At 44.0% G+C, this 15,754-nt stretch overlaps 5 protein-coding genes across 5 annotated transcripts; 4 read left to right on the top strand and 1 right to left on the bottom strand.

Annotated features, from left to right (window-relative positions):
• Positions 1-2,340: 2,340 nt before the first annotated feature.
• CDC6 (AAA family ATPase CDC6) lies at positions 2,341-4,242 on the bottom strand (the record flags this gene model as incomplete). Its single annotated transcript, XM_018878245.1, has 1 exon — positions 2,341-4,242. The coding sequence occupies one exon, from the start codon at positions 4,240-4,242 to the stop codon at positions 2,341-2,343; it is 1,902 nt and encodes a 633-aa protein (XP_018735568.1).
• A 1,023-nt stretch (positions 4,243-5,265) lies between these two features.
• AWJ20_1371 (uncharacterized protein) lies at positions 5,266-6,321 on the top strand (the record flags this gene model as incomplete). The annotated part of the gene is made up of 1 exon (XM_018878246.1): positions 5,266-6,321. One exon carries the CDS (start codon positions 5,266-5,268, stop codon positions 6,319-6,321), a length of 1,056 nt encoding a protein of 351 aa, XP_018735569.1.
• Positions 6,322-7,459: 1,138 nt separating this feature from the next.
• Positions 7,460-8,929, top strand: MGA2 (Mga2p; the record flags this gene model as incomplete). Its single annotated transcript, XM_018878247.1, has 1 exon — positions 7,460-8,929. One exon carries the CDS (start codon positions 7,460-7,462, stop codon positions 8,927-8,929), a length of 1,470 nt encoding a protein of 489 aa, XP_018735570.1.
• A 261-nt stretch (positions 8,930-9,190) lies between these two features.
• On the top strand, positions 9,191-11,692 carry SPT23 (Spt23p; the record flags this gene model as incomplete). The annotated part of the gene is made up of 1 exon (XM_018878248.1): positions 9,191-11,692. One exon carries the CDS (start codon positions 9,191-9,193, stop codon positions 11,690-11,692), a length of 2,502 nt encoding a protein of 833 aa, XP_018735571.1.
• Positions 11,693-13,037: 1,345 nt separating this feature from the next.
• On the top strand, positions 13,038-15,743 carry AWJ20_1374 (uncharacterized protein; the record flags this gene model as incomplete). Its single annotated transcript, XM_018878249.1, has 1 exon — positions 13,038-15,743. The coding sequence occupies one exon, from the start codon at positions 13,038-13,040 to the stop codon at positions 15,741-15,743; it is 2,706 nt and encodes a 901-aa protein (XP_018735572.1).
• Positions 15,744-15,754: the final 11 nt, after the last annotated feature.

Here is a 15,754-nt window from a genome sequence, read left to right on the forward strand (position 1 = left end):
TGCTGTCGATGTTTCATGTACTTTATACTGCGGTTCAATTCAGGTTTGCTCCTCTTTCTTTCTTTGATTATCAATTGGAGTTTGGCGACAAAAAAGTCGACAAATTAAGCTAGCATGTCTTACATAAGACTGCATTATCGTTGTATGCGACTCTTTATGCGATTTACTTCGTAGGTCGTTTTAACCGAATCGTAAATATCTGACTATGGCTCAAGTATCATATTTGATGCCGTTTGCTAAGTATACGAATGAGTGTCGTTGAAACTCAAGCTTTTTTGTATACTGCTCCTCTTTTACTCGCTCTCTCGCTCTCTTTGATTACTGTCGTATTATTTAAATCGAACCATGTATGTACTTCTAATACACAACAGGAATCCAAACAAACCTAAACAGAATATAATCACATAATCACACAACCTAATAGGTGCAGCTCCTACAACTTCCTCTTACTCCTCGAGAATACTTACAAAACTCCTAACGATTAATCTATTAAGACGAATAAAAAAGTAAACAATAAACAAGGTAGCACTTAACACCACCTACCGATGAGAAACAAACCTATATTTGAAGAAAGGACTCGATATGTCTATAATAAAAATTGATATTACTGGTGTTGGATATAACAAATGTTGCACAATCAACATCCTTTATACTTGCGTCGAAGCCGTTGTAACAATGGCTTCCATGCGTCGAGAGTTAATTGTTGTTTGTTGTTGTTTTCTATTTCCTATACCCCATATCGCATGCCGTGCTGATACCGACCGAGGAGAGTCACTACACTTCTTTTGTTTTTCGGTTATCTCTGGAGAATTCAGAAATGCACACTGGCCAATAGAAGACTCGATATCTGGATAAATGCGTCCGCATTCACCCCTGATTGCTATTGCCACAGGCATCAGCAGGTACCACTCCATGACAATCGTTCTTATTTCTGAATACCTTTCTTTTTAGCCTTCGGGTATTTCCGTACTAGATCTCACCTTTTGACCGGTTCTCGAAATGGTCTCCCCGACACCTCCCCTTGATACTCGTCCCCTGAGCTGCAGGTGGCCGATCTGTACCGGGATCTTCATACATTATTTATTTTCTTCTTCTTCACCCAAGGTCTTTATTTCGTAACGGCGCTCTAAGCTGTTTGATTTACGTTTGACGACAGGTTATTACGTTGTTTAATTACTTTATTAGAATACAAACATTTTTTTTCTGAGTTGGTCTACACCGTATTCTTGCGGCCCTTGATAGCCGGAAATGCCAAGGTCAACTGCTCAATATAAATATCATTCCAATTATGGCTCAATGTAGTAGTCTAACAATCCCCCGCCGTGATTTGACAACTTGGTACCTCGCCTGTCCCAGTGATGCGGGGCTCGTTATCATGGCGTTAGCCCCTGGATAAAATGTCTGGGCGCGGGTAATCAATCAAGAAGGGCATCTCTTGCCGGACGTTTCCATCCTTTGATACTATTTTAGCTAGTGGTCAAGCTAAAAAAAGATAGCTGAATTGCACTAGTACCTTGTGTTCACTCTGGTTTTTAATGCCCACTCTTTTTACCGATTGTAGCAACGGTCCACCCCCACCTCGCAGATGCATCAATTCTTTTTGGAAATCAGAAAGGTCACACCCTACGCCCAAATCGAAAACAGATTAGTACCAGCTGTGACACCTGGTCTGGGGTCAAGACATGTTTCGAATCGAAAGTCGGAAACCCTTCACGGTCTGGACCTCCTCGTCAATAGTTCAGAGTACGTAGCTCCTCCCCATATGGATTCAAGCTCTTATAATAGCCGATAAGTGTCCTCCCCACTGAACGGCACATTCCTGTGACGCTCAATGCCGCGGTCTTAAGATCCGCTGCACAACGAGCATGCACAATCCAGGAGATCCATGCGCGTACATAGACCATGTGTCAGGACCCTGCAGACCCTGCAGCTGCGGAGCATATCGGAGCGACCAACGCAGCATAGGTCTAGCAGCCCTGCCCAAATGACCCTCAACCTGCACCGGATACCCCGACCAGTTCCGGCCCTTTTATCCGGAGAATAACTCCGGTGCCCCTGCAGCCCTGCTCAAATGACCCTAGCGAGCACAGATGTACTCCAGTGTAAAACGGGCAATCGACCAATGTTCAAACATGTAAAACCCGGGCGTCTGCCTCCGGTGGCTGGGCTCCGCCCCAGACCCCGCTGCTCCTCTCGCTATCTATGCTCGAGTCGGTTGTCGACGGTCCCCGCAATCTCCTGCGAAGCAGGAGCTACGGGGTCTGGGGCGCAGCCCCAGCCGCCGGAGGCACTGATCCGTCGTGAATAGCAATGATACATTAAATAAATAATAAATAGATTTTACAGGGTCGCTTCGAGAAACTGTTTGAGGAGGGGGATGTCGGATACGGCAGAGATCAGGTCTACTCTGTGTACATTGGACGAGATTTTACGCTGGCCGTACTCCTCGCGCGATCCAAGTGTACTTTGACCAGCTGAAGCACCTCCGCCGCCTCGGGAAGTTCGACGGCGACCTGTGACTCCCAGGCCCTTTCGTCCACAGACGCCAGAAACTGTGATGACCCCGGAAAATTCGAGTGCCGAGATAACTTCGAGGTACTCGTTGAAATGCAAACGACCCATGGATTTCTCGCGGTCGCAAATGGCTGTGTACCGTTCAAAGAGCTTCGATACCGTCATCGAATTGTTGATTGTTGTTGGGCTGCTTGCCTCTGCAATCACCAATACACATAACACAGCTTTTTGTTGGAGGTTCATCGTCTTGATTCGGCCACTAGTAGAGCCACCAAAGGCACTGGTACACACTCGTGCAATATGGGCGACTGTCACTTTTGGAGCGTCTTGTAGAGACAGAGATGTTAAGGCCATTGATTTATGACCATTTACAATGGCTCTTTTCCATGATGCAGGGAGCTTGGTTTGGTCATTGGACTTCTTGTCGTTAGTGTCCAGGTTGGCCTCGTCCTCGTCGATTGTAGCAAATTTTCGTCTCACCTCCTCCTCAGCCACTTCAATTGCTCTTCTACAAATATCAAATGCTTTACGTAGGTCACCAGTGTTTGCAGCAGCTTTGCGAGAACATAATTGAATGGCAGCTGGTTGCATCAGAGGAAGAGGGTCGGTCGAGTCTTCTGGGAGCATGCTACGCAGACGCTTTTTAATGATTTGTTCAATATCGGATGCAGAGTAGGGGGCAAATGCTAGTAATTCTGGAGTCAATCCGTTGGAACGAAGACGAGGAAGAAATCGATCTGTCAAGTCCAATGCGTTTGCAATACCAATGAGAATGAGATTGGATGAGTTGATAAATGCCCACTGGAAAATCTTGAACAGCACTTCTTGATCCTTCGTGACGACATGGTCTAACTCGTCGAGAACAACTATGCAACGACGGTCGCCTTTTGTCAAAAACAGCTTGTCAAGATCACTTATAATCTTGCCGACACCATGTAAAGCAATCTGATTAGAGAGCCGGGTGTCTTCTTCGTCACCGTCGACCTCGTGCTCATCATTCTCGTCCACCTCGTCGTCATTTTGATCGCTCATGAGATCTTTCAAGATTCTCGCATAAATCATCTCGGGCCTGTCAACAATCATACAGTTGATACTGGCGACTCTTGGAGGAACAAACTCTCTTTCATTTTCGTTGTCTCGTAAAAGGTCTTCAATTACCTCTGATAATAAGGCAGATTTACCTGTTCCCGGTAATCCACTTAAATATAATGCACCGTTGTGTTTTCCGCCAGTTCCAAGGATTCTCGATTTCAAAAAGTCCTGGATTTTCTCTCGTTCTCCATCTCGTCCAATGATACCAGTGACGTTTGATCCTCTCTGAAAAACTGCCTTGCCGAGGGAATATACAGTAGGTGTGGTTGGAGGAGTCTGCAGTCCAGATGTTCCAGGGATTTCGGAAAGTTTTAGCTTTTTTGATGATTGGGGTGTATTAGGAAAGTTTATCACTCTCTTTCTTTTAGGAGTTCTGGGTTCTGCCGCATTATCTGTTTCAACAACTTCTTGAGTTTCGTTGATGTCTTCGGCCAATTCACCTGTCGATGTTGACTCTGTCAGTTCGGCTGTTGTAGAAGCAGTTATAATAGGTTTTCTGATAGGCTCTCGACGAGCTCTCTTCGCTGGACTGATTTGCGGACTGACAAGAGCATTTCCTGACAAAACTTCAGGTTGTACAGTATCTCTAGCTCCAGATCCAACTCTAATTGATTCGAGATTTAACAGTTTAGTCATTTTACTCTTCGCAATTGTGTCAAACAATCCAAATCAAATTAAAGTCAAAAACGAAATCAAAATAAACCAAAAAATATCAAGTATACATTTAATATACTACCAGCATATGGAATGCGTTTAAGATTTATAGTGTATAATATGAGATCTGCCACTTATTTTTGTCAGTGGCTGGTTAGGGCTAGGATCAATTACAGTACCTAAAATGGAAACAGGTTAGCTCCACGCGTTTTTTACGTGTAGTGCGGCTTTAGCAACTACTGGGCATATGTGTGTTCGGCAAGAGAAAACCCGAGGAAATCAGACTTAGCCAGATTCAAGTATATTTTTTTCACTTAAGATCTGCCGGTTCGGTGAATCTTTTATTAGTGGCAACAGCACAGCATATTGCCTCTCGGTAGAATAAACTGCCCGGCGAGCGGATTCGGATAAATTACTAACTAACAAAATGCCATAATTTTTTTTGTGGCTCAGATTGCTCAGATTGCTCAGATGGATCAGAACCAGCATCTATCCATCTGAATGTATCGGTAGTAAAAACAGAAAACATCGTAACTACATCATAAATATAACCGATTATAAATAATATCTATAATAACTTGTAGAAGATACGTAAATAATGGACTAGTTACTATTGGTGGTGCATCGGCACAATCTTGCCGAGATAATGGTCAGGCCGATTTGAGATGATTACCAAATATCAGCACGCATATTCAAAAAGCTCGCAAACCGGTGAAGCCGCGAGGTATCGATCCTATTGATATGGTTAGATTACTTAATGGGCGTGGAAATGCGCCGAAGCCCGTGATTTGACAGGTGTGCCGGTTCCCGAGACCGAAGCGATCGATGAGCCCCTGCAGGATTTCGTCAGCCGGATGTCCGATGCAGCTTAAGTAATCTCGTAGATGGGAAACTTCTTGGAATATAACAATGACGGAACCCTTCGTAGTATATATACTGCCATTATTCTCGACAAAATAACTCAATTCTATCTATCCATCCACAACAATATCAATCGATCGAACAATGTCTGGAACTATTAGAGCTGTCAACATCCGCAATGGCAAGGGTCCTGCTGAGGCCTTGTTTATTGACGATACTGTCCCCAAGCCTACTCTCAAGGCTGGTCAAGCCCTTGTTGAGGTTAAGGCCTTTGGTTTAAACCGTATGGACTTGGTTCAACGTAGCGCTTTCTACCCAATACCTCCAGGAGCCTCTGAAATTTTGGGTGTTGAGTTCGCCGGTGTTATCAAGGAGATCCACCCTGAGGGAACTTCCAACCTTGATGATGGTGCTGGTAAGAAGTTTGCTGTTGGCGACAGAGTATTGGGCTTGATCTCTGGTGGTGCTTACTCTGAGCTTGTCGCTGCTCCTCTTAAGACTTTGCTTCATTTGCCAGAACAAATGCCCTTCACTGAGGGTGCTGGTATTCCTCAAGTCTGGTTCACTGCTTACCAAGTTCTTAAGGTTGTTGGTGGACTCAGCAAGGACCAAAGCTTGCTCATCCATGCTGGCGCCAGTGGTGTCGGTATCGCTGCTATCCAAATCGCTCAAATCATCGGTGCCAGAAGAATCTTTGCTACTGTAGGATCTGATGACAAGAAGGACTTCATTGCCAACAAGCTCAGACTTAAGGGAACTGCCGATGGTGTCATTGTCCCTATCAACTACCACACTGAGGACTTTGTTGAGGTTATTAAGAAGATCGAGCCCCGTGGTATTGATGTTACTATCGACCCTGTTGGACCTTCTTACTTCGCTAAGAATATTGCTGTTGCCGGCTTGGATGGTACCATAGTTATCATTGGTGCTATGAGTGGTAATGTGTTCAAGGATGAGGTTGATATCCGTCTCATTCTCGGCAAGCGTCTTTCCATTGTCGGTTCCACTTTACGTTCTAGAACCTTGGACTACCAACAACAACTCCGTGACTTCCTTGCTCAAGTTTTGCTTCCTAAGATTGTTTCCAAGGAGGTTACTCATTCTACTGAGAAAGTCTTCGAATTCAACCAGATTGTCGAGGCCCACAAGGTTATGGAGAGCAACAAGACCATGGGTAAGCTTATTGTTAAGACCAACTAAATCACTCACAGTTAGTGGTCTGGGACAAATGTAACTATTTTATAAATGGAAATGAAATCTATTAAATACGGTGATTATTGCTCTTAAATCTTAAATATCCTTTTTATTAGCCAGAAATTTTATGTACTTTGCGGATAGACCCTGCAGATCCCCCTGAAATTGGCCAAAGCATCTGTCAGCATTAGCATTTTGCAGAATGCACGTCACTAGGAGTTTAACAAGGATAATCGGCACAGTACACTAGATAGTATCAAGATAATTTATAGGCTAGTCATTTTTCTAACTCCTCTCAGCTAGACCCACTAGGACGAATGACATATGTCATTGAAATCACTTACATCAATGTATAACTGAATATATATCGAAGGCAGCCACAGCTTCAGTTAAGCGGATGTCCGCGGAGTCCAATTTATGCACTGCATTTGTTGAGATCTGTTGAACTAAATTTTTTATTTTTTGAAGTTCACAAGATTCAGTTAACTGCTATCACTGTAGCGGTCTGTACTAACACTCCCAAAAGCAGGGTCAAAGTATGATCAAGGTGGCGGCACTTATATTCTAGTATCGGGAACTATGTAGCTATTTAGCCGATATCAATAGGGCCAAGCTATTAGAGCTATTCCTAAATAAGAGTTAGCAGCCAAGTTGAGGAAACCACATTTTTTTAGCAAGTCCTGCAAACGCAGTTGAGTGTATAGCTGCAGCACACACTCATTATTCAAGCCCAGTTTATCAGGGACAACCAGCAGCCAAGCTATAATATTTTGGTTTAAAATTTGATTTTTCTTCATTTCCACTTTACTAGCCCATGCTGACAGTTAGTATACAGCAGTTTGGAAGCCGGAAAATTAAGGGTATTATTGATTTGATCAAGCTAGCTTGACTATAAAAGTTAGGTTTGGGGCGATTCTAACCATTAACCAGGGCAAAATATATCTCAGTAAGAAGTCAGGAACCGATTACATCGATACCAACGGTTCAAGTGATTGCAATCTCGTATATTGTTTAACAGTTATACAGTTGCAACACAACGACGACCCGTGATACATGGAACTCTTAGGTAGATCATATTTATTACAGATTTACAGATTGATTGTTTTGTCTCGAGCTTGGATTAATTGTACATGACTTTTCACTCATGATAACCTCCAACTCGTCCTCTCACAATCTGGCCGGAGGAATGAATGGGGGACGCGAACTGTCGAATGACATTTATATCGATTATAACTACGATGACGAGGCGAATCAAAATGGGGGTATGAACGATAACGGGGATCCTGCTAATCCGAATAGCAATGAATTCGATATTCCTGGATTCGATTTCACCCTTTCAAGAGGATCGAAACAGCCACAACATATAATCGGGCAGAAGGATAATGGATTTGACATTATGAATGTGGATGATCAAGATCCCCTGATATCCGGACATGGCGTTAATGGCCCTACGGACGTCGACCAGATGATGGATTATTTGGAATTCGGAGAAGGAACATATTCGGGTTCATCTTCGTCGCTATCGCCATCTTTAAGTGGAGACAAAGGTGGCTCTAGTCTTAGCCAATACGTCGGTGTTGGTGGTAAAGGAGCAGACTCGAAACCAGGAGACAGTTTGTTTGCAGGAATTTCTGGCAATTCAAGGAACACTATTCTGTCGGGAGTAACGGATGGTGCTTCACCAAATATGATGAATGAAATGAAAATTGGTATGCCTTCTGGCATGCCTTCAGATATGTCGTCGGGCATGACACAAGGCATGCCAATAGGTGTTTCCAGCAAGGCTTCGATGAACATTCCACATAACTTGTCAGATGTTCAAATAAGTGGCGCATTTTTGGGAACCAGTTCGAGTCAGAGTATGTCCCTAGTTAACTCACCGAGTCCTACGTCCCTCTCATCGTCTGTTAAGAGAGAGGACTCTTCAAAGCAAAATATAGGTAAATCGACAGGCACCTCTTTCTCGTCACAGGCTTACAGTGAATCTTATCGAGATGCTCAAGTGTTAATTTCAAAAATGATATTTGGAAGACAATCTGCCAGTGTCGAGGATGAAATAGTTTCTGCATCTACAACAACTGAGCCTATCTCAGAAATTCTTGCTTATCCTGAAAGATGCGAAACATACAAATATCGAATGCATGTTGTTGACATACCATCTCGATCCCGTGTGGAAACTCAAATCAAATGTAGACTTATCTTCTCACCGACTCCTGATGAACACCTTCTGCATCTTCCAGCCGATACAATGGCTCGGCCGAGATTCCAACTGAAGGACAAATTTGTATCACATCCCAATACGTTGAGTCTGGAAGTGGACGTCGTGGCTCAAAACCTTCCTGATAAGCCCCTGTATATGTGCTCAAAGTGTATAAGTCGTGAGATGAAACGCGCTTTTCGAAAAAAGAGTCTTGATCCAAATGAGGAGTACCACTGGAATCCTGACCGAAGAAGACGAATTGTGATTTTCAACTGTCGTGAGGTGGTGGCTTTTCCATTACCACTAGAGTGTGACTTGGGTAACGGACAGACTGTAAAGGGAAAAGAAATCGTTTTACCATTAAGACTGGGATGTTATTGCCGACACCATGGTGCCAAACCGGGATACAAGTGAGTAGGAAACCCCTTTATTTTGTCTGCTAATACAAACGGACTTACTAACACATTTAGACTAATTTTCACTGTTAAAGACTATACTGGTGCTATTGTAGCAAGAACGATAACACAAACTATTACAATTACAGATGACCATAAAGATCTAAGGACACTTGCAAATGAGGATGCAGTGGTGAGTGCTGGTAATAGCAATAATAATAGCTTCACTGCCTTGTCAAGTGCTGGTCAACAAGTATCAATTCCCGCTTCCCCAGTATCTATGGAAGAGTCCTCTGAGGTCAATACCGACTTTTCATCAAGCTCTCTGAAACGCCGACGAGATGGAAGTTGGAGTAGTGCTCGTGTTGGAAGCAGCTCGAATGTTAATAGTGGAAACAATGGATTCCATATGTTCGTCCCTCCACAGCAACAATCGCAACAGCAAGACCATCAACTACACCAAATCCAGCAACAGCAACAGCAGAAAAAATTATCTCAAACCAGATTATCCTCCCGAAATGCAAGCTTTTCCCGAAAATCATCCGGTCATCTTGATATGACATCACCAACATCCTCCGATAACCTTTCGTCAGCTGTTAGTTTGTCAAATTTAACGCCAACAATTCCAAGAAACGGATCCTTTAGTCCGATGGCTGATACTACTACACCACAGATCCAGCGAATAATTCCTGCACAGGGTTCGGTCCGTGGTGGTATAGAGGTAACTCTTTTGGGATCTGGTTTTTATAATGGTCTTGTCACTAAGTTTGGCGACGTTAGTGCTATGGCAACACAATGCTGGAGCGATTCAACCATTGTGGCCCACCTCCCACCTGCTACAATGCCAGGACCTGTGGTTGTCACATTTGAAGGCATTGCAAGAGTACAACCACAAGTGTTTACCTACATTGATGATACGGACTCTCAGTTGATTGAACTAGCTCTCCAAGTAGTTGGTTTGAAAATGAATGGTAAACTAGAAGATGCCAAGAATATCGCCATGAGAATCGTCGGCAGTAGCAATAATAACAATAGCGACACTGGAATAAACGGTGGGTCTAGTCTCAATAGCTCCACGATGAATTCAAACGCAGTGGACCATGAAAAAATTATTTTGCGATGCATCGATCTAATCAAGATGAATACTGGTAAAATCCCTGATTGGCAGCTCAGGAATAGCGAGGGCCAGACGATGATGCATTTAGCAGCTTCCCTTGGATTTTATAAAGTAGTTTCCTCACTAATTTCCCAAGGAGCTAGAACAGACTTACACGACGTCAATGGAATGACACCTTTGCATTTCGCGGCGTTAAGGGGCCGCAGATCAATCGTTCGAAAACTAATCCGATGCCGTGCTGACCCCTTTATCCGTGCTATTAATGGTCAGACCGTTATTGATATGGCCGACGATTCGGTGTCGGATGAGCTTCCTATCGGATTGACCCATCGTCAATATGCTCAGTTTAATCACAATCGTAGGACGAGTTCTACGAGCACATTTGCCTCATTCAGGAGCAATACCAATGCAAGATACAGCAATCTGTCGAGACATGCAAGTAACAGCAGTATGGCTTTATACGGAGGTAGTGATTATGGACACAACGAACAGACCGAAGACGACAGAAGAGACCTGGATGAAGAATTTGAGGATGATGATGATAGCAGTGAATATGATGATGGAGACCTTCGTATGGGAGACGTACGACAGGCATTACTTCGCCATCACAGAAGAACCTCGTCTGTTTCTAGTCACACTCAGAACAAGGATGATGACGATGCTAAGAGTGTTGATGACAGTAGTACTATTGTTAATGAACACCATAACAGAGAGTTCTGGAATAACCCCCGTCATAGACTCAACAACACTGCAGAGAACATCTCATTATACCTCCAACAGCTTACTGAGAGTGCTCGGAATAAGATGGTTCCCTGGGATAGGCCCAATTGGGATGAAATTGTTAATTATATTTATCGTCGGCCAGCTTCCACGCGTCCTCCTCGGTCTGCACCTCGCAGAGAATATAACTCGGCGACCAGTGATAGTGATGCTACAGTTTTTAACAACAGCAACACTAGACCTAAGAATTCTTCAAATGACCAGCAAAAGAATTTGTTAAGAGTTTGGCAATTCCTGACACAAAGCGCTGAGCAGAGTAGACGGCACCAAGAGCAACAGGAAGGTCAGAACCAAGCTGGTGTTTCGAATTCTACTAATCCTACTATGGTGGGCCCTGCCCCACCCCCTAGTTATGACGAGATTTTCCCCGAGACGACTACAACGCCTAGCAACCAGGCTAACGGTGGGTTAGGAGATACAGCCAGTGATGAGAAGGCGTCACAGGCTGGCGAGGAAGACGAGATTGAAGCTGTCGCATTACCAGTGAATGAGATGTCTGATGACTATGAACAACAGTTTATTAAGACATGGGTCAATAATAAGAAAAAGCTACAAAATGACCGTCGCTTGTTTTTCTTCTGGATTCCAGTTTTGGTGATTGCTGTTTCATTGGTAATTTTGCGATTATCAGGTGCTACACCTGAAGTTTACAACAGTTTGTTATGGACAAACAAATTTACAAATAATGCTGGTCTTCGATCACAGAGAAATATGCCTTCCCTTGGAAGACCTCTGCCAGCATCTTTAGCATCTCCTACTGCGTTCTTGCATCCTAAGTCGGAAGAACCTTTAGTTGAAAGAAAATTGCTTCAGGCAAAGGCGCCTCAGTCATGTGTGTCTGATGTCTACGATGATGATCACTGTCATAGAGAATTGTTCATCTAGGGCTAGCTAAATTGTAACACTATTTATCTGAGTATTATATATTCATGTATTTATTTAATTATCTTTGAATCTAACTTTCGATTTTGCATCTTTGATTTTCTTCACCAGAGTGAACCCAGGTTTGCCGGATAAATAAACCTTTGCATACAATGGTTCTATTTTTTCCGGTCAGTTTATCCGAGGAAGCTCTACCCCGCCGAATGGCTGTTAACTTCAGGAAACGCTCTTCTGTGTGAAGGACTGAAACACAAGAAGCGGATTTATACCGGTGACACCACAAAGAGCAGACAATAATTGCCGTAAATGCTCACTCCTGGGGTATAAGACAGAGTTGAACTCTAGAAGTATTGGGCCCTGCCAAACTCGTCTTTAGTCCAGAATGTTTAAAATCGGTAAGCAGCTGACTTTTCGGGTAGTGTCGGCTAAGAATTTTTTCGTCTTAACATTATCCCTATGAGGCATTGTCTAACTGAATTCCGTCATGTCATAAATTTATTTGACATGGGCTTTGGATCATTCAGATCCATCTAGGAACGGAAACTCCTCGGAGTTTGAATTTACCCCAGAACTCTAGTGGGGGTCGAAAAGATCTCATATGACCTATCGGGGAATGTCGGTGGTGTAGGATTTTCATTTTTTGGACCCCAGGAACCCACAGGTATATTCTACCCCATATTACCCCATACGGGAAAATCAACCTGTTTCCCCGACTTGTAAGGTTCTGCAGATCTTGACAAATTTCAGCCCTATACAATGCACACTTACCACCAATAAAATCTTGTTACTATACATAACGCCGTAGAAAACCTGCTACCCCCACATGCAATAGGATAAACTGACATAAACGGTGGTCAATACCCCCCGCTACTCCGCGAATATGCACCGTGTAGGTTTGGATGGTACTTTCAATTGGGGTCACGAGAAGTCCAATAATGGTACAATTGGGGCCAAACTAGGTCCAAAAAAGTTGCATTATTCCCTTAAAGCTGGCTCCAGTTTGTCCATGGTATTTCTGTTCAGTTGACGACCATAAATCATCAGATTTCATGCTTCGACGGAAATTGGTGCGGTGGGCCGGAGAATCGCGTCTTCTGCAGATTAAGAAGATTGCACAAAAGAAATTATTCATGTTCTTCGATGAGCTAATGGTTCTGCGACTCATGTCGGGGAGACGCTAGGAAATACGGTATTTTTTCCGGATATAGCCGCAGCTAGAGAGTGGGGTTAATAGTTGATCATTTCAGGGGAATATAAAAGGCATCGTGTATGCTAGTTTTTGAAATTTCTCTTGTTCCCCTCTTTTTGTATCACTATCTGTCTACATTTTGCAAGCTAGTTGTTAAAAATGCGTTTAACAACTGCTGTTGCTGGAATCAGCCTTGCTGGTTCCTTAGTATCGGCCTCTTCTTCTCCCGAAGAGCTGGTCTTAAAGGCTCCTTCTGATGGAGCTTCTCCTTTGAACTGGGCTACTTCTCCACCATATTACCCCAGTCCTTTCGCTCAACGTGCTATTGACGATCAATGGGCTGCTGCATTTGCCAAGGCAGAGGAGTTTGTTGGTCAATTGACTTTGGCTGAAAAAGTTAACATTACCTCTGGTATTGGTTGGATGATGGGTCCCTGTCTTGGTAACACTGGTGATGTTCCAAGATTGAACTTCAGTGGTTTCTGTCTGCAGGACGGTCCATTGGGTGTTAGAAGCACAGACTATATTAGTGCATTCCCTGCTGCATTGACGGCTGGTTCATCTTTCAACAAGGATCTTTTGTATGAGCGTGCCAAAGCTCTTGCATTGGAGCACAAGCACAAGGGTGTTGATATCCTTTTGGGACCCGTCGCTGGTCCTTTAGGAAGACAGGCTGCTGGTGGCCGTAACTGGGAAGGTTTTGGTGCCGATTCCTATTTCTCTGGTATTGCTTGTGGTATCACAGTCAAGGGTATCCAAGACCAGGGTATCATTGCCAATGCTAAGCATTTCATTGCCAATGAGCAAGAGCATTTCCGTCAATACTCTGAGTGGAACCGCCACTGGGGATACGAGGATATGACTGCCATTCTCAGTTCCAACATTGACGATAGAACTTTGCACGAAGTTTACGCTTGGCCTTTTGCTGATATGATCAAGGCCGGTGTTGGTTCCGTCATGTGTTCTTATAACCAAGTCAATAACTCTCAAGCTTGTCAAAACTCTTATTTATTAAACAATGTTCTTAAGGAGCAATTGGGTTTCCCTGGTTTCGTTATGTCTGACTGGGGTGCCTTCCACAGTGGTGTTGCTACCGTTCTTTCTGGTGGTGATATGAACATGCCCGGTGGTAACATTACTCCCAATCCTCCAGAGGGTCCTGCTTACTTCAGTTCCAACTTGACTTTGTCTGTTTTGAATGGTACCGTTCCATCCTCTAGATTGGATGATATGGCTGTTCGTGTAATGGCTGCTTACTACCTTGTCAACCTTGATGAGACTAGAAAAGAGGTCGGTGGCCCATCTTTCTCTTCTTGGACTCTTGACGATATCGACAACCTTTATAATGGTGAGGGACCCGTCGCTGTTGTTAACAAGCACATCAATGTCCGCACTGACTACTCTGACAAGATTGCTGAGCAACTGGCTGTTGAGGGTATTGTTTTGCTCAAGAACGTTGATAACGCTTTGCCTCTTAAGACTGACGACAACATCCGTGATTTGTACTATGATGGCAAGGCTCTTCGTAAGATTGGTGTTCTCGGTGTTGCTGCTGGTTCTCACCCCAACGGTCCCAACTGTCAAGAAGACATGGCCTGTAGCGATGGCGGTGTTATGGCTTCTGGTTGGGGTTCTGGTGCTGTCAAGTTCCCCTTCTTGTACACTCCTATCGAGGGTATCAATGCTAGAGCTATTCCCGCTGGTATTCAAGTTGATTATGAGACCAGAAACAATGCTGTTGAAAACAATTGGAAAGAGTTTGACAGAATCTCCTCGGAGTCTGACGTTGTTATCATTGTTGCTGGTGCCTCTGCTGGTGAGTCTTTCTTGGAGGTCGATGGTAATATTGGTGACCGTAAGAATGTTTCTCTCTGGTACGGTGCTGATGAGCAAATCAAGAGAGCTTCTAAATTGAACTCTAACGTTGTTGTTGTTATCAACTCTGTTGGTCCTGTTGATCTTGAGCAATGGATTGAGCACCCCAATGTCACTGCTGTTTTGTTTTCTGGCCCTCAAGGTGAGTTTGCTGGTGAGGCCACTGCTCAAGTTTTGTTCGGAGAAGTCAATCCTTCTGGTAGATTGCCTTTCACTATTGCCAAGGATGAGAAGGACTACATTCCTATTCTTGATACTTTGATCCCTGAGGATCACGGTGCTCCTCAGGATAACTTCGATGAGGGTCTTTATGTCGATTACAAGTACTTTGACCACCACGACATCGAGCCTCGTTACGAGTTTGGATATGGTTTGTCCTACTCTAACTGGTCTTTCTCCAAGTTGAGCGTTAAGCTTGCTGGTAAGGAGAAGCCTTCTGAACACTTGCCTCCTCCACCTGCTCTTGCTCCCGTTCCTAACTACAATGAGGCCATCCCATCTCCCGAAGAGCTTGTCTTTCCCAAGGACTTCCAAAAGTTCGACAAGTTCTTGTATCCTTACATTGAGAATGTTTCTCAAGTTACTGAGGGTGAGTACCCCTATCCCGAGGGATACTCTACCGAGCAACCAGAGACCGCTTCTCTTGCCGGTGGTGCTCCTGGTGGTAACCCCGCCTTGTGGGAGGTCGCTTACACTGCCAAGGCTACTATTAAGAACGAGGGCCCATATGGCGGTGCTTATGTTGCTCAATTGTACCTTGGTTTGCCTCAAACAGACGAGTTCCAAAGTCCCATCCGTCAATTGCGTGGATTTGAGAAGATCTCTCTTGAACCTGGTAAGTCTACTGTTGTGAACTTTGACTTGCTGGTTCGTGATTTGAGTGTTTGGGACACTGCTTCTCAATCGTGGATCGTTCAACGTGGTACTTACACTGTCTACGTTGGATCCAGTAGTAGAAACCTTGAACTCAAGACTACTTTTACCATCTAAAATGTAATGAC

The sequence above is a fragment of the Sugiyamaella lignohabitans genome, chromosome A, assembly GCF_001640025.1.
Source record: "Sugiyamaella lignohabitans strain CBS 10342 chromosome A, complete sequence".
NCBI classification, from domain to species: Eukaryota; Fungi; Ascomycota; class Dipodascomycetes; order Dipodascales; family Trichomonascaceae; genus Sugiyamaella; species Sugiyamaella lignohabitans.